Below are 26369 nucleotides of genomic sequence, written 5' to 3' on the forward strand. Positions count from 1 at the left end.
ATAAGCAAATACGCAGGAAGGGGTGGACACCGGGGTGTGATGGGGACTGTGGCAAAGCGGACAAGGTGAGCCCCATCCACGGGGACAGAACCAGGCACTGACTGTCTTTAGAAACAGCAGGATTTTGCAGGAGCTTATAACCTAGATTGATATGTGAAATCCCTTGATTTGTAAACATGTGTGACAAATTCTGATTTTTAAGACATGGTCCAGGCAAACAGCGTGTCTACTGTGGCCCCCCAACCAGCAGGCTGCCTGTTCCTGACTACTACTAAGATAAATTGTTTTTTACATTGTTCACTTTCCTTTTCTCCATCCAACCCCAGGAGTTAAGTGGGAAGAAAGGGGCCCTCTCTACAGTCTAGTCCGGACATTTTTTTTTTTTTAAATCAAGATCAACCCCCAGCCTGCCCATTCAGTCTGCTTCTAGCTGAGGCATCATGGGAAATTGCCCAGCAGAGGGACCCCAATTTGAAGCTCCCAATTTCCTTTTTCATTTCTGTTTATTTCAGTGGTGGAGTCAGAGAAGCAATTATGTTGCTACAGTGATGGCCATTTGTCTTGCCTGCAAAGAAAGCAGTGCAGGCTGAGGGAGGCCCAGACAAAAGCCAGGAGCAGCCTGTCGACTGCGATCACAACATCAGAGCTCTGAGCAAGAGAAACGGACTATTGCCTGCTCTTCAGGACTCATGGTCTTAAAACTACTGGAAGGACTTTACGTGAGCATCTGAGAATGGAATAAAACCCAGCAAGTTTATACTTCCTGGCTGTGGCGACGTTTTGAAATTGGTATATGGCTCGAACCAGGGTTGGGGGAGGTCGCGAGAAATGAAGCTTAGGCTTGTTGCAGACACTGTTGGAAGTCCATCCCAAATCACTTCCAGCCTCCGTCCTCACTGAGCGAGTCTTCATTTTGTTTAGGTTCCTGCCCCTCCCACCACATGACTCATTGGTAAATCCTACTCAGGGGAGCTCAGTCCTAGTGGTCAGATCCCCTTCCTTAGTGGCACAGTTAGGGCAAGCATATGACCCAGCTGGTCACTGAGGTGAGGGATTAGAGACCTCGGGGGAAGGATTTATCACTATTCTTAAGGTGAAGCTTAAAAAGAGATGGCCTCTCTTCTTCCTTTGAATGTCTTCCTGTCTGGATGTGATGCCTGGAACACCAGCAGCCATTCTGTGACCATGAGAGAAGGAAGCTGAAGGACAAATCCGAACTGCTAGTGGCAGAGAGGTGAGATGGAAAAACCCACATCCTTGGAATATATTTGACTCCTTAAATTAAATTGAACCAAACAACCTTGAATCTCATCTCCCATGAGAAAAGAAATCTTTTTATCTTTTATGCAAATTTGAATTTAGGGTTTTCTGTTACTAACAGCTGGAGTATCCTAACTGGTACAATGTTCATTCCTGAAGCTCTACAGTAAATCTCTTTTCCATCTGGAGTCAGGTGAAATCATTCTCTCATCATCCACTAATGAGCTTAATGAGTCCGTTCACAGGGCAAAGGAAAGCAGGTCCACAGGTAGAACTCCGTGTGTGCCAGCAATCCCACTCCCAGCTACCCAAGGGAAACGGAGTCTGTATCTTGAAGAGATATCTGCGTTTCCATGTTGGTAGCAGCATTACTCATGATAGCCAAGATATGCAAACAACTTAAATGTCTGTCACTGGATGAATGGAGAAAGAAAATGCACGTACAGAGGAAATGGAATATTACTCGGCCTTTTTTTTTTTTTAAGATTTTATTTATTTATATGAGATAGAGCAAGAGAGAGAGCAAGAGAGCACACACAGGGGGCGCCTGGGTAGCGCAGTCATTAAGCGTCTGCCTTCGGCTCAGGGCGTGATCCCGGCGTTACGGAATCGAGCCCCACATCGGGGTCCTCTGCTGGGAGCCTGCTTCTTCCTCTCCCACTCCCCTGCTGTGTTCCCTCTCTCGCTGGCTGTCTCTCTGCCACATAAATAAATAAAATCTTTAAAAAAAGAGAGAGAGAGAGAGAGCACACACAAAGGGGGAAGGGTAGAGGGAGAAGCAGACTCCCCACTGAGCAGGGATCCCGATGCAGGACTTGATCCCAGGACCCTGGGATCATGACCTGAGCCGAAGGCAGATGCTTAACCGACTGAGCCACCCAGGCGCCCCAATATGACTCAGCCTTTGGAAGAAGGAAACCTGGTCATTGACGATGACATGGATGAAACAGGAAGTCTGTATGCTAATTGAAATAAGCCAGACACAGAAAGAGAAAAACTGCATGGTGTCACTTATGAGTAGAATCTAAAAATGTTGAACTCTAAAGAAGCAGAGTAGAATGGTGGTTATCAGGGGTGGGGGAGGGAGCAAAATATTGTTCAAAGGCACCAAGCTTCAGTTATGCAGGATGAATAAATTCTGGGGATATAATGCACAACATGGTGACTATAGTTAATAATACTGTACTGTCGGGGTGCCTGGGTGGCTCAGTCGTTAAGCGTCTGCCTTCAGCTCAGGGCGTGATCCCAGCGTCCTGGGATCGAGCCCCACATCAGGCTCCTCCGCTGGAAGCCTGCTTCTTCCTCTCCCACTCCCCCTGCTTGTGTTCCCTCTCTCGCTGGCTGTCTCTATCTCTGTCAAATAAATAAATAAAATCTTAAAAAAAATAATACTGTATTGTATACTCGAAATTTGCTAAGAGGAGGTCTTAACTCTGCATCAAAAAGGAAGGAAGGAAGGAAGGAAGAAAAAGAAAAGGTAACATGCAAAATGATAGATTTATTAACAAGTTTGATTGTGGTAAGCATTTCACAATGCATATGTATATCAAAACATGATATTGTACGCCTTAAATATACACAACTTTTATTTGTCAATTATACCTCCGTAAAGCTGAAAAAACAACAACAACAAAAAACCAAACAGACAAAAGCAAGGCTATAAGTTCCCTTCTTCCAGTTTGTTTACCAAGTCCCTCTGCTCCTGAAGGAATGTGGGCGGAAGAGTGCAAATATACCTCCCACACGTCCACATAAACACATGCATCCGTATATAGAGACAGGTATGACAACAGCACAAAGGGGGCTCTTCTATGCCAATGGGTATTGGGAAAGTATCACATCTTGTGTTTACTTTTAGCAAAAAAGATGACATCCAATCAACAAAACATGATGTTTATTGCGGTCCCTTGTTTTCTTTTTTTAACAGATTTAAAAAATTTATTTGACAGAGAGAGGGAGAAAGAGAGAGAGAACAAGCAGGGAGAATGACAGGCAGAGGGAGAGGGCGAAGCAGGTTCCTGCTAAGCAAGGAGCCCGATCCGGGGCTCGATCGCAGGGTCCTGGGATTGTGACCTGGGCTGAAGGCAGCCGATTAACCGACTGAGCCACCCGGTGCCCCTGCAGTCCCTTGTTTTCAAAGATGAAGGATAGGTGGGGCCACAGAGAAAGCATACCGTCTGGAAACGATGGTTTTCTGGCACTTAATGTTCAGGAAAGACACAGGGCAGGGCACCTTCATATTAAACCCGGAGACCTGTTGTCTACAAGTCTTCCAGTCATGCCAGTGTCAAGACCCACTATTTCCAGCTTGGTTCCTTCCCGGGATTCAATCTTGTAATAGCCAACATGGCAAACACTACCTGCCCAACATCCTCCTCTTCTTTTCCTTATTAATAGTAAAAGAAATGTGGCTCTTAGGGAGTGGGGGAAGGGCAGGTGGCAGCCATGTCCCCAGCTGGAAAAACTACATTTCTCAGCCTCCTTTGCAGCCAGAACTGGTCAGTTCTGACCAAAAGACAAAGGCGGAACATTTCAAAGAGCAGGGAACATGTGTTTTGAGCCCTCCTATTACGGCAGACGTGTGGAAGAGTGGCACCTCTTCCCCCAAGGAGGGAGAGCGCAGCCCTATCCAGAGAGGAAAGGCCACCCCTGGGGGGTCTCTGGAGACAGAGCTGAGGGAGAGCCACCAGAATCTTCTCCGGTGAAGAGTGGGGCAAGAGCAAGGCATGATTACAGTGGCAGAGTAGAAGGACTGAGAACATTCTCATACTCTCCTCGGAGACTCTCAGTCCACCCGTGGTTAAAGCCACTTCTGTGGTCAATCAGGTGATATGTTCTGTAACTTATGTGGGCCGAGGAGAATGGAAGGAAAACCAGAGGGGAACAGAGAGATGTTTCTGTGTTTTATCTGGGTCTAATTAAGGAAGTGATTAATTGGAAAATACAAAGCCCGCAGTGATGAAGCTAGGAGCCCTTTCAGGGCACCTGATGACCACAGACTTCCTGCTTTGGGAATAGCAATAGTTCATCGTTGTGGGTTTCCCTTAAAGAGCTATTTCACAGTGTCTGATTGAAGCAGCCTGTGGCTGAGGAAATGAATAATGTAAATCCCACAATTTACTTAGATTTCTCCCTCCACATCTGAGCTGGGGTAAAATGCTTTGTGATGATCAAATGTCCCCAGTAGGAACTGAAAGGTGGGCATTATGGGGCTAGAAATTGTACTGCACTGCTTGAAATGCCTGCTTCGTGTGTTACTGAACCTCTGATCATAAGCACAGACTGCCAAATTACCCTGAGCAATCCGCCCTGTAGCACTTAAAGAGAGAGAGAGAGAGAGAGAGAGACTGTTTTTAAAAGAACAAATTTGAAGATTATTGCTTTCTTCCCTTCTGGATTCTTCCTACTGGTTATCCTGCTTTGCTGCAAGGACTTCTAAATATTATCAACTCTAAACAGCAATCTTCTCTTCTTGCTCTATGCACACGCATCTGGCCTGCGTGCTGTGGAAAACAGCCACCAGGCTCCTGCTTTCCCAGAATCCCTAGCTGGATGTTAACTGTCCTTGAGAAGAGGAATGGGCAGAAATCAAAGAGGAAATTTTTTTTTTTTTTAAGAAAAAAGGAGAAGGGGATATGTTATCTGTCTCTGACCATATTATTTGAACACCAGATTCCCACCCGCCTTTTTTGATAGGGTCCCACAGTTGTAGTCCCCTATTCCCCAAAATAGAATCCTTAAAACTACGTTTCCCAGTTTCCCTTGCGGCTAGATCCAGCCATGTGATCGAGGTTCCACCAATCAGACACAAACATTCAAAACTGATTTGGAAGTTGGGGAGGCGGGACATACCACTTCAGGCACACGTGGTGGCAGAGGCAGTAGAAGAGAGTGACAACTCTGACAGTTCTGCAGAACGCTTTAGGGATAACAGGGCACGCGCTAACCACCTCACTCATGGCGTGGCTTTGATCCCTGAACCTGCTAGTTTCGCCTTGAGCCCATTTCTCTGGTCTTCCCTGCCTACTATCTTCTCATTTATTTTCCTACGAAAACAAACCAAGGAGGATGCTGTTCTTTGCAGCTAAAAATTACCATACCCAAGCGGCACACACTTCGATACGTGCTAAGTCTGCACTTGCAAAGGAGGGTTCCAGAAAGCTCTTCTAGTAGGAAACGGTGTATCTCCTAAATAAACGGATTCTAATGCTGACTTGGCCTTGGTACAGAGGAGCTCTGCAAGGATCAGGAGATTTGAGGGAGCTGTTCTTGTCTCTCAGAACACACAGAGAAAAAATAATTGCAGGGAAAACACAGGATCACATCTACTCTCCTGACATAAGCAAAGAAGTGACGGTCTAGATGGGGTGGTTCTAAGAGTACGTGCTTCCTGGGGCGCCTGGGGCGCAGTCGTTAAGCGTCTGCCTTCAGCTCAGGGTGTGATCCCACTGTTCTGGGATCGAGCCCCACGTCAGGCTCCTCCGCTGAGAGCCTGCCTCTTCCTCCGCCACTCCCCCTGCTTGTGTTCCCTCTCTCCCTGGCTGTCTCTCTGTCAAATAAGTAAATACAATCTTAAAAAAAAAAAAAAAAAAAGAGTATGGGCTTCCTCTCCCTGGCTGGAGTGTCCCCATTTGAGAAAGTTTCCCCTGGGGCGGGAAGACTCTTTTCATCTTCACAAGTGTGCCGTCAGAGAGCGAATCCTGGTGTTAGGGCTTACCCCCTATCCTTAGCTGCCTGGCAGACTTTAGCTGACACAGCCCAGGATCAAGTTCTTGGGAGAGACACCAGGAGGGCCCCAGGAAGAGGATGGTGGTAGGACTCTGTTGACACATTTCATGTTATCTCCCCAGGTCTGGCTCTGTGTAAGTTGTAAGTCAACACAGTTTTAAAAGAAATTAGAAAGACAACATCACATCTCTCGTAGTTCTTTGACAATCAAAACAAGAGCAAGATAAATCTCTTTACTGTTTCAAATGTGATTTCCCTAAATGAAGGAGATCTAAACATATGGCAAGAAGGTTTAAAATCTGCTCATGTGTGAATGTCATGATAAATTTGGAACCGGTGAGTGATACCAACCGCCAGGCCACGTTCTCTGGAAATGGAAGGGAATTTCTCGAATTCGTCTTCTCGTTTGTTGTGGAGCTGACTCAATCTGCCTGTGGGGACCACTTTCCTCCCAGACTGACAGTGAAATTTTGAAGAAAGAGCACTACTCGCTAGGCTTAAATATACCGAAAGGGAGGTTAAAAACGAGGTAATGTGGACAACATTAAATGCCATAGAACACCTGGTGACTTGACTGTTTCAATCCCAGTTCCATCTACTATGTGACCTTGGCCAAGTCGTTTGACCTCTCTAACGCTGTTTCCTCACCTATTGAGAAGGCTCATTCTCGGCTTATAAAACTGTTAGGAGGAGAATATTGGTAACATTGGCAAAATACTTGGTCATGGTAAGGGCTAAAGAAATGGGAATTGAGTGGCAAGTAAGCCTCTACCGTCAGCCTCGCCCCTGCGATGGTAAGGGTAAGGGAATATGAGCTTCTAGTTGAAGCCTCTAGAAAGGCTATATGTCACTACAAGGAGTCAGTAAGTGGCCTTCAGAAGGGAGAGTTAAACATCCAACCTGCTTTCATCAGTGAGCACACAAGTTCATTATCAAGCTGTTTATTAGTCTCTGCCACATCCTTTCATTTGGAATTGAAATAAGAGAACTACCTGCCCTTTGAACAATGTGCTTACGTTTTTTATTGTGAATGGTAACAGGTTGGGGACTAGAATCTCATTGACAAATAGCTTAGCTGTAAAGAGCATTAATTGGAAGACTCTTTATGGACAGTTATTCACAGCAAACAAATTCAGAACAGAAGATGCTGCTTGAAAATCATGAATTTAGTTAGGGTTGAAAGATACAAGAATAGTTAAGTGTTTTGCGCAAAGGAAATCTGGTTGATGATCCAGTAGAATCGATGCCCATAGAACAGTCTCTTAAGGGTTTTGCTTTGCTTCGTTGAGAGAGGCCGTTGTTGTCCTGGTTAGTTCAGCTGGGGGGTCCTTCCCTCATGTTGACCTGGAGCAAAGAGTCCACCAACTTAAAAAATATTAAAAAGACGGAAGCAATCACAGTTAGTGATCCTGAAGTCCACTTCTAGAGGCAAATACATTCCCAACAAACCACCAGCATCACTTGGGAGCTTGTTAGAAAAGCAAATTCCTAGGTCTACCCCAGACCTAGTGAACTGGAACCTCTGAGGGTAGAGCGCAGCGATCTGGGCTTTCAGAAATCCCCAGGTGACTCCGAGCACGTCCACGCCTGAGAATGACAGCTGTCCCCCGAGAGAGAGAGAAACTGACTTCCTCTCTTTCCGGAGCCACTAGAGGTTGGGCTCTTTTTGTTCTATTGGTTTAACTAGTATCCTGATATGACTATTCAGGTCTATTTTGACCAAAGTTGGAAATTCAATGCATGATCGCCGGGAATTTGTTCCTACAGGGTCAGCAGAGAAGGGGGACTATTAGCAAGAATATGGAATCCTAATTCTCGCTTTGCTTCCTTTGGCAATGCCTCATTGCACAAATCAAAGCCAGTTTATGAATCATACAATTGCACATTACGAAGCCACGACTGCAAGGGGTAGTAGTGCGCAACTTGGGAACGGGAGCTAATTTGGATTTCTGCCAATTCTAAATTGATTGTGGTTTGCTTTTTGGGACTTCTGCTCACATTCAGACAAGAAAGAATGAGTAGTTGTAATGTTGAAATACGCCTTTGTTCCCATATAGCGCCCTTTATATGCTGAGATGAGAAACTCGAGCTTATTCTGCCTTGCAAGATTCTCTGGCCTTATTCTGCCTTGCAAGATTCTCTGGCCGTTCAGGTTCCCCAGCGGCCAGACCCGCCATTTGTTTCTAATAAAGGAATTCCTGGTAGTCTCAGGCCAGTTATTACCTGCTCTGTGGCTCAACTATCTTGACCAGGTGCTCATGAGGCCAGGGCCTGGGGTTCAATTCCCACACAGACCAATTAGTTTCGCTTTTCTCCATGTGCCCGGGCTGTACTATGTAGTGTCGCCAGGCTGCCTGAAGATGCTTCCATCCATCTTGCAATATGAGCCACTGGTCATAAAAGGGGCCAGTGGAGGAGGTGGGGGAGGATCCGCGAAGCCCCCACATTGGCTCAAAATACTGAATCTGAGCTGTGTGGCTCAGGGGAAGGGAAGTAAAGCTACAAGGAAAAGAGGAGGTGGTAACCTAGGAAGATCAAGGACCCGGAGGCAGGAGGGAGGGGTCCATTATTGGTGGGAAGAGCTATATTTGAGGTGGGGGTGACTTCACTCTGCTCCTTCATAGCAATTCTCAGGGTAATCAGGGAACTTTTAGTTATTCTCGATTACACGTTGCTGCTTTTCCTGTATTTGGAACTTCCTTTGGAGTGTTTCACATATTAAGAAATAAAACCCTTATTCTCTGTGCTGATTTGATGGGACGGTGGGAGCCATCCCTTAAAAGTGAAGGCAAACTCATACATTTACTTGCTTTCCATAACACTCTCTGCAATGCACTCCCCAGGCCCCTTTCTTCCTGTCCACCAAACAAGAGAAAAAAACAAAGGCTGCAAAGAACCATGGTCTACATCCAAATTACAAAAGGAACTCGAAGGCCAACTTCAACCTTCACTGAAACTCAAGACAATCCACAGTCACATCTAGGATTACGAATTAGCCCCCGGGACTGACTTGAACACTGTTTCATGGGATAGAAACCATTGGGTAAAAGTCCATTAATTTTTTGCGATAAGGGTACAGTTAAAAGTGAAGGTTAACCTTGAAAATGATGGGTCATAATTGCTAATGAAGTTCCGGAGCTCATTTGCCATGATACAGTAGTCTAGATTCAGTGCACATTTATCCAAATCTTTTCTGGATTAAGTAAATATCTTTGCCACCAAAACATAGGAAGATGCTCCGAGTTTCTGACTACATCTCTGGGAGATTTGGCAACAGGACTTCATGTTTTATTACTAAAATGGGAGAGGAGAGCATATGTGGATAGTTTTTAATTTTAAGAAAAGTCCTTCAGCCTTTGAAAATTCCTGCTGCTACTTCTGGCAATGCTCGGCTAAGTTATTAAACTTCTTTCTAACACTGAGCGATATATGGGTTTCTAATAGAACCATTTTCTTGGTACTCTCTCTTGGTGAATAAGAAAACTGTAAGATGTTTTCGATTTGCATATCAACATTCTTCCAAAGCAAGAAGAGTGATAAACTCTTTCGGTCTGTGCAACAGCTACACTAACTGTTGAATTTTCTCATATCCCTGGGAAATGTATCCAGAAGAATGGTACCGACGTGTGCAATAGTTCGTTATTCGACTTAAGGTGGAATGAAACGCAGGGCTCCTGGGTGACTCAGTCAGTTGGGCGCCAACTCTTGGTTTTGCCTTGGGTTGTGATCTCAGGGTTGTGGGATTGAGCCCCACACTGGGCTCCATGCTCAATGGAGGGTCTCCTTCCCAGTCTCACTCTTCCCCTCCCCCACTCACGTGCACTTTCTCTCTCTCAAATAAATAAAGTCTAAAAAAAAAAAAGGTGGTATGAAATGGGATGGGCCTCCTAAACTTGTAAAAAGAAGAAAAACAAAACATAATAAGATATAGTAGAAAATCGAGACCTGATTATGAAAAGATGACTTAGTTTCTCCTGCATCACATGAACAGTGATAAATACTGTCCCACTGAAACAGTGTCTGTCACTGCCCACTCAGTCCACCCGACACTATGACCACTCAGAGATCTTTCTGGAGCTATTCATAATTGGCTTCACAGCTTAGAGAATATGCTTCTGACTATGATAGGAAAACTTTGATTTTTAAGGAGGAGCTGAATGTTTATTTTTTTAAAAAGATTCAGGGGCGCCTGGTTAAGCGTCTGCCTTCAGCTCAGGTCAAGCCCCGGGTCCGGGATCCCCACTCAGCAGGGATTCTGCTACTCCCTCTCCCTCTGCTCCTCTCCCAGCTTGTGTTCTCTCTCGCTGACTCTCTCTCAAATAAATAAATAAATACTTTTTTTTATAGATTTACTTATTTATTTGAGAGAGAGAGAGGCAGAGGGACAGAGAATCTCAAGCAGACTCCCCGCTGAGCACAGAGCCCAATGGGGAGCTCGATGGACCCTGAGATCATGACCCGAGCCAAAATCAAGAGTCAGCCGCTTAACCAACTGAGCCACGCAGGTGCCCCAGGAGCTAAATTAAAAGCAAACAAACAAACAAACAAAAAACATTTCAAATTTATGCAGAGCCAGGGTTGGGGGAATAAAGCTACTCAAAGTGGATATTGAAGTTTCACTCAAAAAGGAAATGAGCTGTGAGTGTAAGTCCACTTCAGTGTTTGCAAAATGGCTTTGGGGCTTTTACGGTGGGGATCGTGGTTACTCCTCAGACAAAGGAGACGGCGCTGCTCTTGGACATCCACCCACAGGAAGCCCATCAAGTCAGCTGACCAAGAAAAGGGCTCAGCCAGGGGCTGAGAAGTCCACCCCAAATTCCCAGAGCCCTCAGAGCCCTGTAATCCACCAATAAAGAAGGGAGCTGGTTGTGACCCCAATAATACAGGTATGGGCAAGAGAATCACTCGGGGCTTTGGACAACGTTGCTACTTATTTCTGTATCGGTGGGTTTAATCCAGGTTTTCTCTCTGAATAAAGGCTACTAGAGATTCTCTCCCTAGGTGCTTAATGCAACAAATGAACTTTCCATTTGTGTTTAGCATCGAGAATCCACAGCAGACCAAAGCGCAGTGAAACACAGAGCCTCCCTCCAGAGAAGCCGGCTGAGGCTTGGCAAGGCCAGCCCTGAGCCTCTGCAAAGGGGCCATCCATCCAAGAGTTAATCACCATGAAGGAGTGAAGGTGCCAGCTCCCCAAGCTCTGTGACTGAAACGCAATATTATTATTGTCAGAAACCATGAGAAGCAAGGCTACTACTATATCCTGCATCCTTTGTATTTAAGATCCATGGGGACCCACCGTTCCCCAACAGACGCTTCACGTGGCAGCAGACTGTCCACGGAGCGGGCGTGGACTCCTGCCCTGCTCTCACCAGTGAAAAGCTATGTGACTCATCTCCGTTTCCTCACCTTTAAAATGGAGAGAATAATAGAATGTTCTTGAATCTTCCTCCTAAGCCTGCTGTGAGCATGAACAGAGAAAGTGGAGGCGAACTGCTTTGTCTGGTACTTGGATTATGGTAATCACTCAAGAAAAATAGCTATCCTTAGGATTACTAGAATTGTGATTATTATTTTTGCTTTTTATATACATTTCATGGAAACGTCTTCAAGGTTAATGAGAATCACTTCATTTTCGGTTGCCTTGCTTTGCTTTCCTCCTATAAATTTTTTATTCTCTCTTTCATCCCATTTACTGTCTTTGTACTAAGCAATGCCGGTTTGGTATAATTCTTTCTCCCTCTCTTCTACAAGACCATATACAGGATAAATCAGTTGATTAGATATGTCTACCACGTTTCGAAATACTAGTGTGAGACCCAAACTAGGTAATCTCAGAACGAATATAAAGAAGTGCTCTTTTGCATAAAAGGTAGCAAACCAGAGTGCTCTCTTCTAAAAGCATATGTGAATAGCCCCTTCCACTAGTACTCACCAAAAACAAACGCAGGGCATGTCACCAGAGGAAAGGGAAACAAAAGCAAAAATGAACTATTGGGACTTCGTCAACATAAAAAGCTTCTGCACAGTGAAGGAAACAATCAACACAACTAAAAGGCAGCCTGTGGAATGGGAGAGGATATTTGCAAATGACATATCTGATAAAGAGCTAGTATCCAAGATCTATAAAGAATTTATCAAACTCAACATCAAAAAAACCCCAAATAACCCAGTCAAGAAATGGGCAGAAGACACGAACAGACACTTTTCCAAAGGAGACATCCATGTGTCCAACGGACACATGAAAAGATGCCCCACGTCACTCAGCATCAGGGAAACACAAATCAAAACCACGATGAGATGTCACCTCACACCTGTCAGAATGGCTGAAATGAGCAACACAGGAAGCAACAGGTGTTGGCGAGGACGTGGAGAAAGGGGAACCTTCTTACGCTGTTGGTGGGAATGCAAACTGGTGCAGCCACTCTGGAAAACACTATGGAGGTTCCTCAAAAATTTAAAAATAGAGCTACGCTGTGATCTAACAATTATACTACTAGGTATTTACCCAAAGGATACAAAAATACAGATTTGAAGGGGTACAAGCACACAATATTTATAACAGCATTATCAAGAATGGCCAACTATGGAGAGAGCCCAAATGTCCATCAACTGATGAATGGATAAAGAAGATGTAATACACACACACACATACACACACACACACACACACACACGCTGGAATATTACTCAGCCACCAAAAAGAATGAAATCTTGCCATTTGCAACAACGTGAATGGAGCTAGAATGTATTATGCTAAGTGAGATAAGTCAGTCAGCGAAAGACAAATACCATATGATTTCACTCATATGTGGAATTTAAGAAACAAAACAGATGAACATATGGGAAAGGGGGGGAAAGGAGAGAGAGAAAAAAACCATAAGAGACTCTTAATAAGAGAGAACAAACTGCGGGTTGATGGAGGGAGGTGGGTGGGGGATGGGCTAGATGGGTGATGGGCATTAAGGAGGGCATTTGTTGTGATGAGCACCGGGTGTTGTATGCAGGCGATGAATCACTGACATCTATTCCTGAGAGCAGTACTGCACTGTATGTTAACTCACTAAAGTTTAAATAAAAATTAAAACCAACAAACATAGGGATTGACTCAAACAATGTCTGGCATCCCTTTCAAAATATTCTGGGAGGGCCTGGTGGATTAAAAAATCCCATCAATGTACAATCACTATAAGCATGACTACTGATAAAACTCCTAAATTGGAGGTTGGCACCAATATCCCTTTGATTTGCTAAGAGGAAAAATCACGTATTACATAGAAAGGAGATTACACGGAAGTGTCTATTCATTTCTCAGCGTGTATTGGTGTCAGCCTAATTAAGTGGTTCTGAAGACTTGCACTGTAAACAATTTTATTCTTATGGACTCCAACCTAACCTCCTTCCAACTGTCCCCAAACACCTCCACCCCTCACCCCACCCCATGCCACCCCCCTGCACCCCACCCCACTAGTCCTCTCCCACCCAGTACTTTATACCTTTAGGTTTTGAACCTAGAATTTTAAAGTTGCTGTCATCCTGGTAATCCCAAACAGACTGGGGAATGCCCAGGGGCTCCCTTTGAGGTGACTGCTGGCTTCCGGCCCCCTTAGCTTCTAGAAGACTTAGCAAATTCCTTGCAGCTTCTTCCCACCGGATGTATTCTTGCAGCCGCTGCTCCAGGCTCCCTCCCTCATAAACACGTGGGGACTCTCCCGTGCTCTTTTTCCCCATCAAGTGCCCTGTGAAAACAAAAACAGAAACAGACTACCGCCAATTGAACCCAGGGGAACGAATAAACAAGAAATTTCAGGGGACGCCAATTACGTTTGCATTGCTTCCTCCAAAGTGCAGAATAAATAGCATTTTATTATCAAACGTTAGCTCGTAATCGATGGACATCTTTTGCTCCGTGTTCAGAATGCGCCACAAGCTGGACACAATCTACGACCGCAGCGCAGGGGCCCCAGGTGGGGTCCCAGCACCTCTGCTAACCAGCAAGCTGACCTCTGCCAAGGGTTGAGCATCCCCAGTCCTCCGTTTTCTCATCTCCACAATGAGCAGGTCGGACTCGATGAGACCTAAGGAACCTTCCATATCTGCAATGCTGCCGCCAACTCTGTGTGCCCCGAATTCTACTCCCAGCTGAATGATGGAAGTTAAACGTCGTCTTCAGTCGCTTCTGAATTGCTGCTGAAAAGAAGAGTCTTGGCGCTTTTCTTCGTGTGATTAAAAAAGATGTTGGCTTCCTCCGGGCTCTAATACAAATGGACCAAAGGAATTTTTCATTTAAACTTCCTTAGAATTTTAGCTGAGACTGAATCTAGAATTGTCACCTAGAAATTCGTTCGTTGGGTATGTCATGAAAAACGAGGTGGAAACAAGTTCTGAGCAACACTTCTCAGCCACATAAAAGCAGAATTTTCTCCGAGATGTCTCAAAGGGTCCGTGAGAGGCTACCAATGGCTCCAGGGGTGTGCACTTGCCTTATAAATGAATAAAAGTTGCTGGGGTGGGGGGGACAGGCCACTAACAATGTGGAAATTCATGTATGCAAGTGGGGATAGCCACAGGGACAGAAGCAGGCATGGAGTTCAAGGTCTACATTCCTAGCACCTTAGCCCCTTGCCAATAATACCCATATTATCTTATTTACTTTCCTTAGTGTTTTTTCCCATCTCTCTGCAATTGGATTTTATAGTACTTTTAAACTCCTGATACTAGTGAAACTATGAGGCTTTTGATTTAAAGCTCACGAGGAAAACTCTTTGTGGTTCCAATGTAGTCCGGCATTAGAAGGATTGAAGGCAAACTTTGTGGGAATAATGTTCGACAGACCTCAGCCTCTTAAAAAGGCAAGAGCTCCGTCCACCAACAGAGAAGCCCTCCCCGCGACTATTGTTGGCGTGTGCTTACAGGACGTTTCACTCGATCTAGTCCACAATAAGTTCGATGTGAATGGGACTTGCCAAAGGTCACTCACGTATGAACAAAGAGTCTAAGGTTAAAATCAGCTCACAGACCAGACTCTACTATATCATACTGCTTTGAAGTGTCCTTAAACGTCCTGAAAATATAAGGCAGGTAGAAATCAGTCAGGGGTCTGGAAAGAAGGGTAAGGTCTACCAGAGGCTTTCTAATGTTATCAAAAGGAAAAGAGATCATATCTATCAGTGTATCATGACTCATTATGTGACTCAGAAAAATTAATTCTGTGAGTATCGGGGAGCCTTAAAATGCGGTTATACTGCATTGCAGCGTGAGCACCTGTGAAGTCATTCAGGACGTAACACCTCACACAGTTTCGACACCTGACTGAGGACACGGTCCCAGCTCAAGGATGGGCTCCTCCGTTATCTGCTTGGTCAAGCTGGTGCCCGGATATCCATGAAATCACCTGGCTTTTAGACATAACAGTGATTATGTGGCCCAACTTCCCAGGAAGCGGGGAAGCATTTGGCTTTATTTGTAGGGAGGAAATTGAATCATGATAATGGGAAAGTGGGATTAGAACCCGATGCTCCAGGAATGACCTCAGTCACTCTTACCCTCCCTCACTGCTCTTGTCTGGTTAGGATGCTAGAAATGAGAAAGGTGCTAGGGCCAACAAAGCAGAGGGGCTATGGAGATGTTCTTCCCAATAAGAACTTCATGTTTGTCATGCCTGAATAATTTGGTGGACTTTTGTAAAACGGGAAGGTAAAGTAATCCTCCTTTCTGTGGTTGATGTCATATAGCTCCTCCTGACAGTGTACAGGGCTGATATTTGGTGGGTCATGGTGTTCAGACTCCTACCCCCAGATCCAGACACTGGTCAAAGGGAAGTGCACACTGCCCGGGTCCTATTTCACTTTGGAGTTGGCTACTACCAACCAAATAAGCGTCTCCATGGCGACACGGATGCTCTGCCCACTTCCACTTCTCCCATCATCGTTTGTTATGTGTCCGTGTCATAGTAATAGAGATTTCAGCATAGACAAAAGACAGACCCTTGAAAAAAAAAAAAAAAAAAAAAAACCTTGCCCAGAAGTAAAATAAATGAATAAATAAATAAAAGCTTTGTCCCTCTTAATCACGTAAAAACACCACTACCACAGCAGGCTTGAAACATAAATGAATTTCCTTGAACTCAAAATTTGAAGATCACCCCAACTTAGGAAAATCTCCATTACGACACGGAGTGTTCAGCCCTTCTGAGAGCTAGTTTTTCTGGGGTGATCCTAAAACTACATTTCACAGTCTCTGGGGCAGCACTCCCACGGAAAGCCATTCTGCAACTGAACACTGGTGTTTTGGAATTCAGCCTTCCAGAACATTCGTGATGTCAGTGTTAGAGCCACGCCTGGGAGCATTTCGTGGGAGCAGAGGGGATGGTCACTAGTAGTAGTGCTGACCTGTATTTTCATACCTATATTGTGCACAAACAAAACATGTCCAGAAACATCAAGCCAGAGAAGAATTTAAGTTTTCCATCTGTTAACTTGCTTTCCACTGCCACACCATGCTTCTCTCTGCTTCAAGAAGCAATTCCCTTAACAAACCTGCAAATTTGTGCTGACAGCTTCCTCATGGACAGCAATATGTAGCTTGAGTTGGATAATTAAAACGAAACGACATGTCTCCAGTGATTGAGGAGGACGGGCATTTACTTAGGAGAGTGGAAAGCTAAATTTAAAATCTAACATCGTTCCTGCTTATGAGTGTTCAGACTCCCAGAGAGCATGTCTCTCCAAAGCAAACTTCTTCTCAATCACATGTTATTTTAGATCCAACTGTGATTTTCTACTTCACCTCCCTCTGTCTCTTGTTCTCCATCAACTCTGCACAGCCCGCCAAGAGAGTAAAAGGGGAAAGAGTGCACTGGAGAACAAACAGGAAGATAAGAAAATGGGGGGTTGCCACTGGTAGGTGTGCTCTTGGATCAGGGACCCCCCCCCCCCGAGTGCCACCATGAGGAGTGTTTCAATGCCAGACCCCCTAGACCCCCAGGGACAGGTGCGCTAGGAACCACGGCCATCAGGGTGAGCTTGCATCAGAAACAACATGATTCTAGGGGCCCAGATGACTCTCTTGTCCTCCTTTTGGTCTGTAAGGGCTGTCTAATAATAAGCCTTTTTAGTCCAAAAATATGGATGAGCCAAAAGAGGTTGGAAATCCGGGACTTGCGTTCCACGTTTCCAGCCCATTGGCTGGTGGCTGGACTGACTGGACAAGGGCCACTTGGTCTAAATTCCCAGAAGGCCTTTTCAAGCATGAATTCAAGGTTCGGCTTTGGAATACCTTCGAAATATCCTTCTCTCTTTGAGGGTGGGGGTTTTTCATCTTCAGCCCTCCCAGCCTTTCTCTCCATGTTCCCGGTGTCCCCTCAGGGATCACAAATACCTTCATCCCTGGGGCCGCCAGGACTCGGCCAAGGGTTCTTTTAGCGGCGATGAAAACTACCCTGTCGGCAACCCCGAGTTCTGGATTTCTCTGACAGAGGATATGCAACACAGAGGAGCAGAGGGCGTGACCGGTCAGCCTCACCTCTTCCCGTAAATGCATCCCGGTCCTCGCACCATCTGTGGCTCGGCTGGTATCTGGATTAGCAAGTATCCTTCCAACACACCCTCCCCCACTCCGAGTAGATGGCTAAAGAAACAGTGAAACGCACACCACCCGCACCGGCGCCGCCAGCACCCCCCCCCCCCTTAAATCCCTTTGGGATCGACCCGCTTCTGGGGAATAGTTGGGGCCGCGGTAGCCGGCTACCTGGGGAGGCTTCGGAGGGAGCTGGAAGCCTTTCACTGGCCCAACAGAGGCTATGCCGGGCGCGGGGGAGAGCCCCGGGTGACGTTGGGTGGCCGCGAGGTGGCGGGGCCGCTACCCTTCAGCCAGTTGCGGGAAAGCTGTGGGGTCGCGCCCCGCTGCCCGCTGCCCGCCCCCCGGAAGGCGCCCTTCCCCCCGCTACTGGGGTTCTGGGCCCGGAGCAGACCCGGACTTGTGGGCCGAGGGAAGGGGGAAGGAGCGAGGGGAGGCCGCAGATCTAGAGAGACGGAGGACAGCGGGGTCTCGGGGACGGAGAGGCTGGGATCGGCGTGGGGAGCCGGCGCCCGGGGCCTGCGAGAGGGAAGGGGGAGGGCTGGGCAAGAGGGCGGGGGAGAGGAAACCGCCGCAGGGGCGGAAGGATGGAGCGAACTCAGGAGAGCCCCAGACAAGGGGCGGCGTTCCGGGCGCGCGCGCCGAGCCGCCAGCGACCCCAGGACGGGCTCCCACACCTGTGGCTTTGCGCGGCGCCCGGCGGGCGGAATCCCGGGGCTCCGGGACGCCCTCGGGGACCCGGCTCCCCACGTCGTTCAGGGACAGAAGCGTGCGAGACGAGGCTACCATCGGACGGATAAAAGGAGGTGTGGGGTAGGTGAGAGGGCAGGTTGGCTCTTTCCGAGAGCCGACCCGGGCGCCCGCGGGAAGAGGGAGGGGAGCGCGAAAGGACCACCGGCGCCGCCCGAGGCTGCTCAGGGACCGACGGCTTCCCAGGATGGGCAAGGGGAGGGGGACGGCGTGGAGCCGGGGGAAAGCGGAGTGGAAAGGTCTCGGCGGCGGGCTGGGGTCCCGCCGAGGGCTGGAGCGCGCGGGACACTCACCCACCGCCCAGTGGTTGCCGCGCGGGTACATCTTGTCCAGCACGGTCCCTGCGCCCGCCGGCACCGGGGCGGCCGGCCCCCGGGGCGCCTGGCAGAGGACCAGCGCGAGCAGGACGAGAGGGAGCTCGCGGCGGCGCATGGTCCCGGCGGGAAGCCCTCGGAGCGCGCGGTGAGGCCGGCGGAGTGCGCTCTCCCCACGGAGCGGTGGCGCGAGGACCCGGACTCGGAGAGCGCCGCCGCCGCGCCCGCGCTGCCGCCGCCTCCACGAGGCCCCGACTTTATACGGCTGCCCGGGCGCGGGGGGGGGGAGGGGGGCGGAGGGCTCTTCTCCCACGGCCCCGAGCGCTCTGACGTCTCTCTGCAGCGAGCCGGGGCTTTGGGACAGCAGTCCCCGAAAATCATCCATTTTCCGGCCGAGGGAGGGAAGGGCTGTGCCCACTGCCCCTCTCGACCTGCCCTCGTAATCCTGTCCGCCCGGCCTACATCGGATTCATTCTGCCCATCCTCGACGCCTCCGCGGCAACACGATTTCACCGATCTCCACCCCAGCGTCACCCGGGGTTCTGCCGGGTGAGCCGCCTTCAGATCCTATAAGGAGGAGCCGAGACCCCGCGGCCGGATCCCAGGGGTGGGGCAGGGCAGGGCAGGGAGGAGGGGGGGAGAAGCACAGAGGAGCGACGTTTTCAGGCCGGGCTTTGCTGGAGGGGGGATGGAACCTGGATGGCAAGGGACTTGGGACTCTCACACCTTTACCCCTCCGTGGACCACCTGCCTCCTCGAGGCCCCAGTCCACAGACACTCGCCTCCCTCTTACGGAGTCCCCTTCTCACCACCACCATCACCAATAAGTAATACCCTCATCCCACCTCGGAAAGGGCATTTCAGAGTTGCCCTTGCCCACTTGTGTAGTGAGATGCAGGTCGCAGCGGGAAGGATAGGGTATGTGAACAGAGCTAACAATAATTTTATTATACACCTGGCCCCTTTCGTAAGCATATTGCTTCCATGAAGAAGCTGCTTTTATGCCGATTTTCCTAGGCTGCGTCTGCCGGAAAGCTCAAACTGCTGCGCACACACCTCTCTAGAGTCGCTCAACGTCCCTCTGCTGCTTCTGTTCTCAGATGTGAACAACGGCCAAGGGCCCAACTCCCGAGGTTTCCGACGCCGTGGATACAAAGGGGATGGACACCAGAGCAACGCGAGGGTAAACAGGGGCTGGGAGGATGCTGTTGCCACGGTTAGGCTGGCAGCGCTGGGGGCTGTTTGCGTGCTCCTGCAGGGCTCTTCCTCACCAGTACTGGGGCCTTGTCTCACTGGTGGGTCCCTGGTGGGTCCCTGGTGTTCCTTGTCAGCTCTGGTGTCGATACTGTAGAAGTTGAAATCCTACATGTTTCTCCACATAGCGGGTGATTCACTACGTTTGTGCCATTGTGAGATGATTACATGGGCGCATTGCATGACTGACTATCCTTGGGCTCGGAAGAGTATTTCCATGCATGTATCTGGCTATAAGGTAAAAAAAAAAAAAAAAAAAAAAAAAAAAAAAAAAAAGCTAATTTCAAGATCACGTTATTAGCCACAGAAATGCAGTTACTACTATCCTGAGGGAATGACCCAAGTGACAATCAAGAGCAAAAGTCCACACGTGGCCTGGACTCCACCTGTCCTGTCTTGCCAGGCTCTGCTTCCATCCCATCAGTAAGCAGACGGTCCACTGTCAAGTGATCATCCATAGATTTGCTGCCTCCCCCTTGGCCGTGAACTCCTGTTGGTCTTGTCGCCCTGTGCTCCTGCAGAGAAGCTGGGTCACAGCAGTGTTTAGTATGTATCTGACGCATGAACAACTCACCTGAGAAATGGTCAGGTCTAAATGCCTTCTACGACTTTGGGTCCTCGGAGAAGCTTTCGACCTTTATCTTTCCGGATTAAGTTGTAGAAAACTGTTCCTTCCCTTTGTTTAATCAAGATTATTTTAGGATCTTTAAATGATGCTTTGCCCCTGTGAGACCATGGAAAAACCACTGCAAGTACATTCAAATGTAGGAACAATTGTACTACGAGTGCAACTCTTCTGCTCATTCAGGCAAACTGCTGTTTCTTGAGTCTCTTGCAGGCCAGGGAATACCTGGGTCCCTCCATCCACTCCTGGTTTTCCTCTAAGCATCCCAGCATACAGGCTGTCTGCACCCAGTCTTGGGCGTGGACATGTGACCTGCTTGGCACCCCAAAAGGGCAATGACTGTGTCAGTCTTACTCAGGGCTGCATCCACAGTGCCTGGCCCAGTCCTGGGCACCGAGAAGAGACTCCATAGATGCGAATGGATACACTGTCGTGCAGATATAAGAGCCTGAGTCCTACCCGCTAACCAGAAAAGACAATGGATTGTTACCAGCTAGAGAAAGAAACCATACCATGTTTGATTCCGCCAGTGTTGAATGAGCCCGAACAGATCCTAGCTGGGTAACCTCTTCTATGCCTTTTATTTTTTATTTATTTTTAAAGATTTTAAAAATCTGTCAGACAGAGAGAGAAAGAGAACACACAAGCAGGGGGAACAGCAGACAGAGGGAGAAGCAGACTCCCCGCTGAGCAGGGAGCCTGATGCAGGACTCCGTCCCAGAACCCCAGGATCATGACCTGAGCTGAAGGCAGACACTCGACCAAGTGAGCCACCCAAGTGTCCCTCTTCTATGCCTTTTAAAATCGTCACCACAACCCTGCCAGGTAGAGATGATTAAGCCCACTGGCTTAGTTAGGGGAAAGCTAAACTGCTATGAGAAAGAAACGTCACAGTGCGATGCCAGGTTCAAAAGGCAGGCCTGTTTCTCTTTCTCGTTACAGGCCAGGGCAGATGTTCTCAGTTGGAAAGTAGCCGTGTTCCACACGGGTATTCAGGAACCCAGGCTCTTTCTGTCTTGGGCCGCTGCCGTTCCCTCGTGTGCCCCTCCTCAAAGGGCTGTTCTACGAGGAGAGGAGCTTGTACCAAAATGTAAATCAATGAACTGCTTCCTTCATCGAGAACATCTTACTATGTCCAGTCAACCCTTGTCAGGGGTGAGGAACACATGGGGCCGTACGTAGCAGTGTCCACTCCACGGGGCTCAGGGCAGGGCAGTGTTCCCTGAAAAGAAGGCATGAACAGATGGGCACCCACTGTCTCATGCGCCATGGCCCTTCTCCCCAGACCCTCAGGTACACGTTGTCTTGTGCCTGATATTCCACGGTTGGTGCTTTTCCTTTTAGCCCAGTGACTCCCAGACATTGCATCACTAAGGGCATTTTTAGAATTAATTTCTCCCATAGAATTCAGGTTGGATGGGCCTTTTATTGCGAAACAGACCATATTGCTTAGATTTCCCATTTTCACTCACCAAAGACCTAAGGAACTGTCCATCAGAATTTCTAATCATGTTGAAATAAGTAGTATGACCACAGATGATCAGTGTAATTCCAGCTTCAGTCAGTGGAACATTGATTTTTAGTTAATCTCTGTTCAGCTTCATCTCGTGCAAATGTATATTTTTAAGGCGACTTCTTGAAATATGGAAACAGGGCTCATTTCTATCATTGCCCGTCATTGTCCAGGTAGGGAGACTCTGCTTAAGGTTGAGGGGCTCTGCTGGCTGTCACTGGTCATTTACACACTGGTGTCTGTGAAGGCTTTGAGGGCGGGTCTTGCTGCAATGAGATGCCCCGAGATTTCCAGGCCTAGGACAGAACAAAGGAAGAAAGGCTGAGGAGGGACACGGCCGGGAACAGGGCAGTTGTGTGTGGCATGTGCGTGGGTTCTAACATGGCCTCTGCCACGCAGGAGCGACTATGTGACCTCAGGCCAGCCCCTTAGCATCCACATCCTCGTCTCTTTGTCTATAAATCGAGTTGGTGTTAAGAGGATTAAATGAGGTCATGTTGTATTTATCGACTGGCAACGGCTTATTTATTTTAATTAATGATGGAGAAATATAATTAAGGCAAGCTAATTTTTTTTTAAGATTCTATTTATTTATTTGAGAGAGACAGAGAGAGAGTGTGCACACGGGCTGAGTTGAGGGGCAGAGGGAGAAGCAGACTCCCCGCTGAGCAGGGAACCCGATGTGAGGCTGGGTCCTAGGACTCCAGGATCATGACCTGAGCCGAAGGCGGACGCCCCACTGACTCAGCCACCCGGGGACCCCAGGGCAAGCTCATTTTTATCTTACATTGTGAGCTTCAAGATAGCATAATTCCCTTGTTCAGTGCCTAACCCAATGCCCCAGGCTATTCAGCTCCACTTAGTGAGCAACTATTAAGTACCAGGCACCGTGCCTGGTCGTCTGTACATTCACTCGTGTCATCTTCCCAGCTGTCCGAGGACATGGATGTTATTTATCCCATTTTATACATGTGGACACTGAGGCCCGGAAAAGGAACTGTCTTGTCCGACGCCCAGATGGTAATTGGCAGAGCCAAGAGTCGACCTCAAATCCTTCTGATTCCCAAGCTCTAAGTTTGGTAGGTCTGGTAAAAATGGACTTCTTTGTAGTTCCAGAACTTTTCTGGGGTTTGGTAAGTTTCATCTCAAGACATAAAAAGTATACCAAAAATAATTTTAGAATGGATATTGGGGATTAATTGTGAGGCCTTTGGGCGAAATCTCACTGCGGACCTCTCTGTTTGCTTGTTTTCAGCTGTTGCCCACTCCCCATCCCACCCTGCCTCTGGATTTTGGCACATCGCCTTCCAGCTCGCTCGTGGAAGTGGGCAGAAGTATCAACTTGCTTTCCAGAGAGGCTCATCATTTTGGCTACAGCAGGGACGGCCAGAGTCCCAAAATACAGCCCACCATGTCTGAAACTGAAAAGATATTTCTGAGATCTGTCTCCTTGAACATCCTACCACGGGATCCTCCTTGAAATCCGGATGCTCCTGGTATTTCACTGATTACCTTCCATGGTCTTCTGAGTGACTGGAGAGATCGAGCCATTACCCTGGATTCCAGACTTACAGTGTATGGACTTCAGGGCTTCTCAGCCTCGGCACTATTCAGATTTGGGACCAGGTGACTCTTTGTTGCAGGGACTGCCCTGGGCATTGTAAGATATTTAATAGGAGCTCTGGCCTCGAGATGTTAGATGTTAGTAGCACCCCTCAGTGTGACAACCAAAATGTCTGCAGACATTGCAGATGTCCCCTTGGCAGGGGACAAACACCCCCAGCTGAGATCTTCTTGTCTAACCTAACTGCTCATCCTCCTTAACTACTTTCCTGCCCGGTGCTCCTTGCGCTCCCCCTTGAACACCCCAGTGCTGGAGAACTCACTCTTCTCCTCTTCAGAGAACACTGGAAATGTTCCAGAGAACATTGTTCAGAGAACATTGGAAAACTCTTCCTTATAGTGAGTGTTTTTAGCTTCCCCATCATGTGGTCCTACTCTGCCCTGTTCAGTCCCTGAAGTGCTACAAACCCTATCATCCCTGCCCTAATTCTTCTTGACATTAGATTTTCCCGGTGCCATCAATGCTTCCTCAAATGTAATGATTGCCCCTCCCCTCCCAATCCTGACTGATCTGGACATCCTCCCGTGTGACTATGTTCCCTTTAAGCTTAAGAAAGTGAGAGACAGAGGTGGTGCTGAGGGTGACCGCAAAGGAATCCCTTGCTTGGATCCTCCCCAGAGGGAGCTCAGCATGGGTCAAGAGATGTGGTGGGCAAGAGGCACTATTTTCTAGAACTTTCCACAGATATTATGCTTGTCTCACTTGGCCTCCTAGGGAATGAAAGCCACTGTATGAGCTGCTGTCTGTTTTGGGTCAACCCCGAAAGGCTCGGAGGCTTCAGACGTTGTCCCCACCCCTTGGACTGCAGAGAGGTGAGTCCTGGGCTGTAGGAGGGCCAGAGTGGGGGAAGTTCTGGTTCTGAGCAACTCTCTGGCTCTTTCTCCTAAGGACCCATCCACAGAGGCTGTGCTCCTCATCCTCTCTCCTGGGATATTTGTAAGGGCAACAATAAAAAAGACCACGAATGTGAAAGCACTTTCTAGACTCTGTGAGAAGACGACTGCACCAACGTGAAGCATGGTTATCTCCAAATCATCATTTGCCTCCGCCAGCGGGCTTCTCCGGCCGTGACCTCTCAACTCCAGCCAGGCAAAGTTGCAACTGAGTTTAGTAGTGCGTTCCTAAGGAAAATATTATTCAGGAAGGTTTCTGAAATGCTATTAGTTTAATCTGATTTGGCTTATCAAATCAAGGTACGTCTATTCATCTCTCTTATGCTTTTTCTGGATGGCGCCTCGCACTGTGGCACCCAGGTATTCAGACCAATATATCACATTATGACGGGAACAAGGGTGCCTGGTGGGTCAAGTGCACACATGCAGCCTCCCAGCACGGCCTCTTGGGAGGGCTGGGGAAGGGGTGGGTCCTTCAGTAGTGTCCTGCGGCATGCATGGCATTTCTCGAAGCCTGCTGACCACAGTGATGAGGAGAATAACGTCAGCTCAAATGAATTAGGTGGACGCTAGCTGCTTAAAATGATCGATCGTGGCACCTAATATAATAATGTGACGACCCTTTCCGCCAAAATTGGAATTCTAATTCAAGTTCGAACTAGGGTTCGTCGTCTTAAGGTTCAAAGTGGGGTCTTTTTGGCTGTCAGCTAAGACAAAGGAGGGGACACTTCCATAGGTATCCAGACCAGTGAAAACAGTAGTGCTCCAGAAGTCTGGAGGTTTGACTCTATGTGACCCTCTCGTAGTCACAGTATTTATGATAAAGTGAGAATTGCTTTGTATTGATATTTCATTTCACCCTTATTAACAAGTACGTGATTTTATTTTTCCTTTTCTTGGGGAGGGAGGGTCTTAGAAAATGTAGACACGTGCCCATGGTCAAGCAGCTGGCATTAGAACCCTGGCGGTATGGGGCAGGCCCTCCCTGTTCATCACAACTCTTCGTTGCTGACCCTGGTACAGCAACTTGTGTACTAAGGGTCTAGAGCTTTACCTAATTCACATCTAATTTCTACCTGTCTGCATTAGTCATGGTTCTCCAGAGAGACAAACCAATGGGATGTGTGTATGTGTGAATACATACTGATCGATCTATCTACCTCTCTATCCATCTACCTATCGAGAGATTTTAAAGAATTAACTCAAGCAATAGTGGAGGTTTCCAAGTCCAAAATCTGATGGGCTAGGCCAGCAGGCTGGAGACTCAGGGCCGAGTTGCGGAATCCAAATGCAGCCTGCAGGCAGAATTCCTTCTTGCTTGGGGGAGGTCAGTCTTTTTCTGTAAGGCCTTCAACTGGTTGGGTAAGACCCATCCATATCATGGAGGGCAGTCTGTTTTCCCCCAAGTCTACTGATTTAAATGTTAGTCTTATCTAAAAAGTACTTTCACAGAAACATCTAGAATAATGTTTAGCAAATATCTAGGTATTGAGGTCCAGCCAAGTTGACACATAAAATTAACCATCATACTGTCTCTCTCTCTTGTCAAATTTGGGCAACAGCCATGAATGCCGCAGTAATCTCGAAGGCACTCTGCATTTCCTGTAGGCATTGGGCAAATACCGTTTTCCTGGAGTTCCACCAAAGTTGGAATTTTCCAAAGGAACTCAGCTAGAAACAAAGGAAACAAAAAGCAAAAGAAAACATGAAAATGGAGACATGGGTAGGATTTTTCAAAATACAAACCAACTTTATTGACGTATCATTGACGTATTACAAGGCACCTGTTTTGAGGATACACTTTGTTGAATTTTGACAAATGTGTACCACC

At 47.7% G+C, this 26369-nt stretch overlaps 1 protein-coding gene and 2 long non-coding RNA genes across 5 annotated transcripts; 2 read left to right on the top strand and 1 right to left on the bottom strand.

Moving 5' to 3' along the window:
- Positions 1–6983: 6983 nt before the first annotated feature.
- On the bottom strand, positions 6984–18857 carry LOC103676284 (gastrin releasing peptide). Of its 3 annotated transcripts, none has more exons than XM_040632468.1 (3): positions 18609–18857; positions 13507–13727; positions 6984–7356 (listed from the first exon to the last, which is right to left on the bottom strand). In XM_040632468.1, the coding sequence occupies exons 1-3, from the start codon at positions 18745–18747 to the stop codon at positions 7303–7305; spliced, it is 414 nt and encodes a 137-aa protein (XP_040488402.1). In that variant the 5' UTR covers positions 18748–18857; the 3' UTR covers positions 6984–7302. The 3 variants fall into 3 exon arrangements, with proteins under 3 accessions (XP_040488402.1, XP_040488401.1, XP_040488400.1); XM_040632467.1 differs by having other exon boundaries at positions 6984–7332; positions 13485–13727; XM_040632466.1 differs by having other exon boundaries at positions 6984–7353; positions 13485–13727.
- On the top strand, positions 18183–20947 carry LOC121103245. Its single transcript, XR_005835384.1, has 3 exons — positions 18183–18378; positions 18973–19178; positions 19730–20947. It is a non-coding gene; the product is annotated as an uncharacterized LOC121103245 (long non-coding RNA).
- A 1745-nt stretch (positions 20948–22692) lies between these two features.
- On the top strand, positions 22693–24639 carry LOC103676033. The gene is made up of 4 exons (XR_571987.2): positions 22693–23100; positions 23277–23647; positions 24360–24457; positions 24534–24639. It is a non-coding gene; the product is annotated as an uncharacterized LOC103676033 (long non-coding RNA).
- Positions 24640–26369: the final 1730 nt, after the last annotated feature.

Source organism: Ursus maritimus, unplaced genomic scaffold (genome assembly GCF_017311325.1).
Source record: "Ursus maritimus isolate PB19 unplaced genomic scaffold, ASM1731132v1 scaffold_18, whole genome shotgun sequence".
Classification (NCBI taxonomy): Eukaryota; Metazoa; Chordata; class Mammalia; order Carnivora; family Ursidae; genus Ursus; species Ursus maritimus.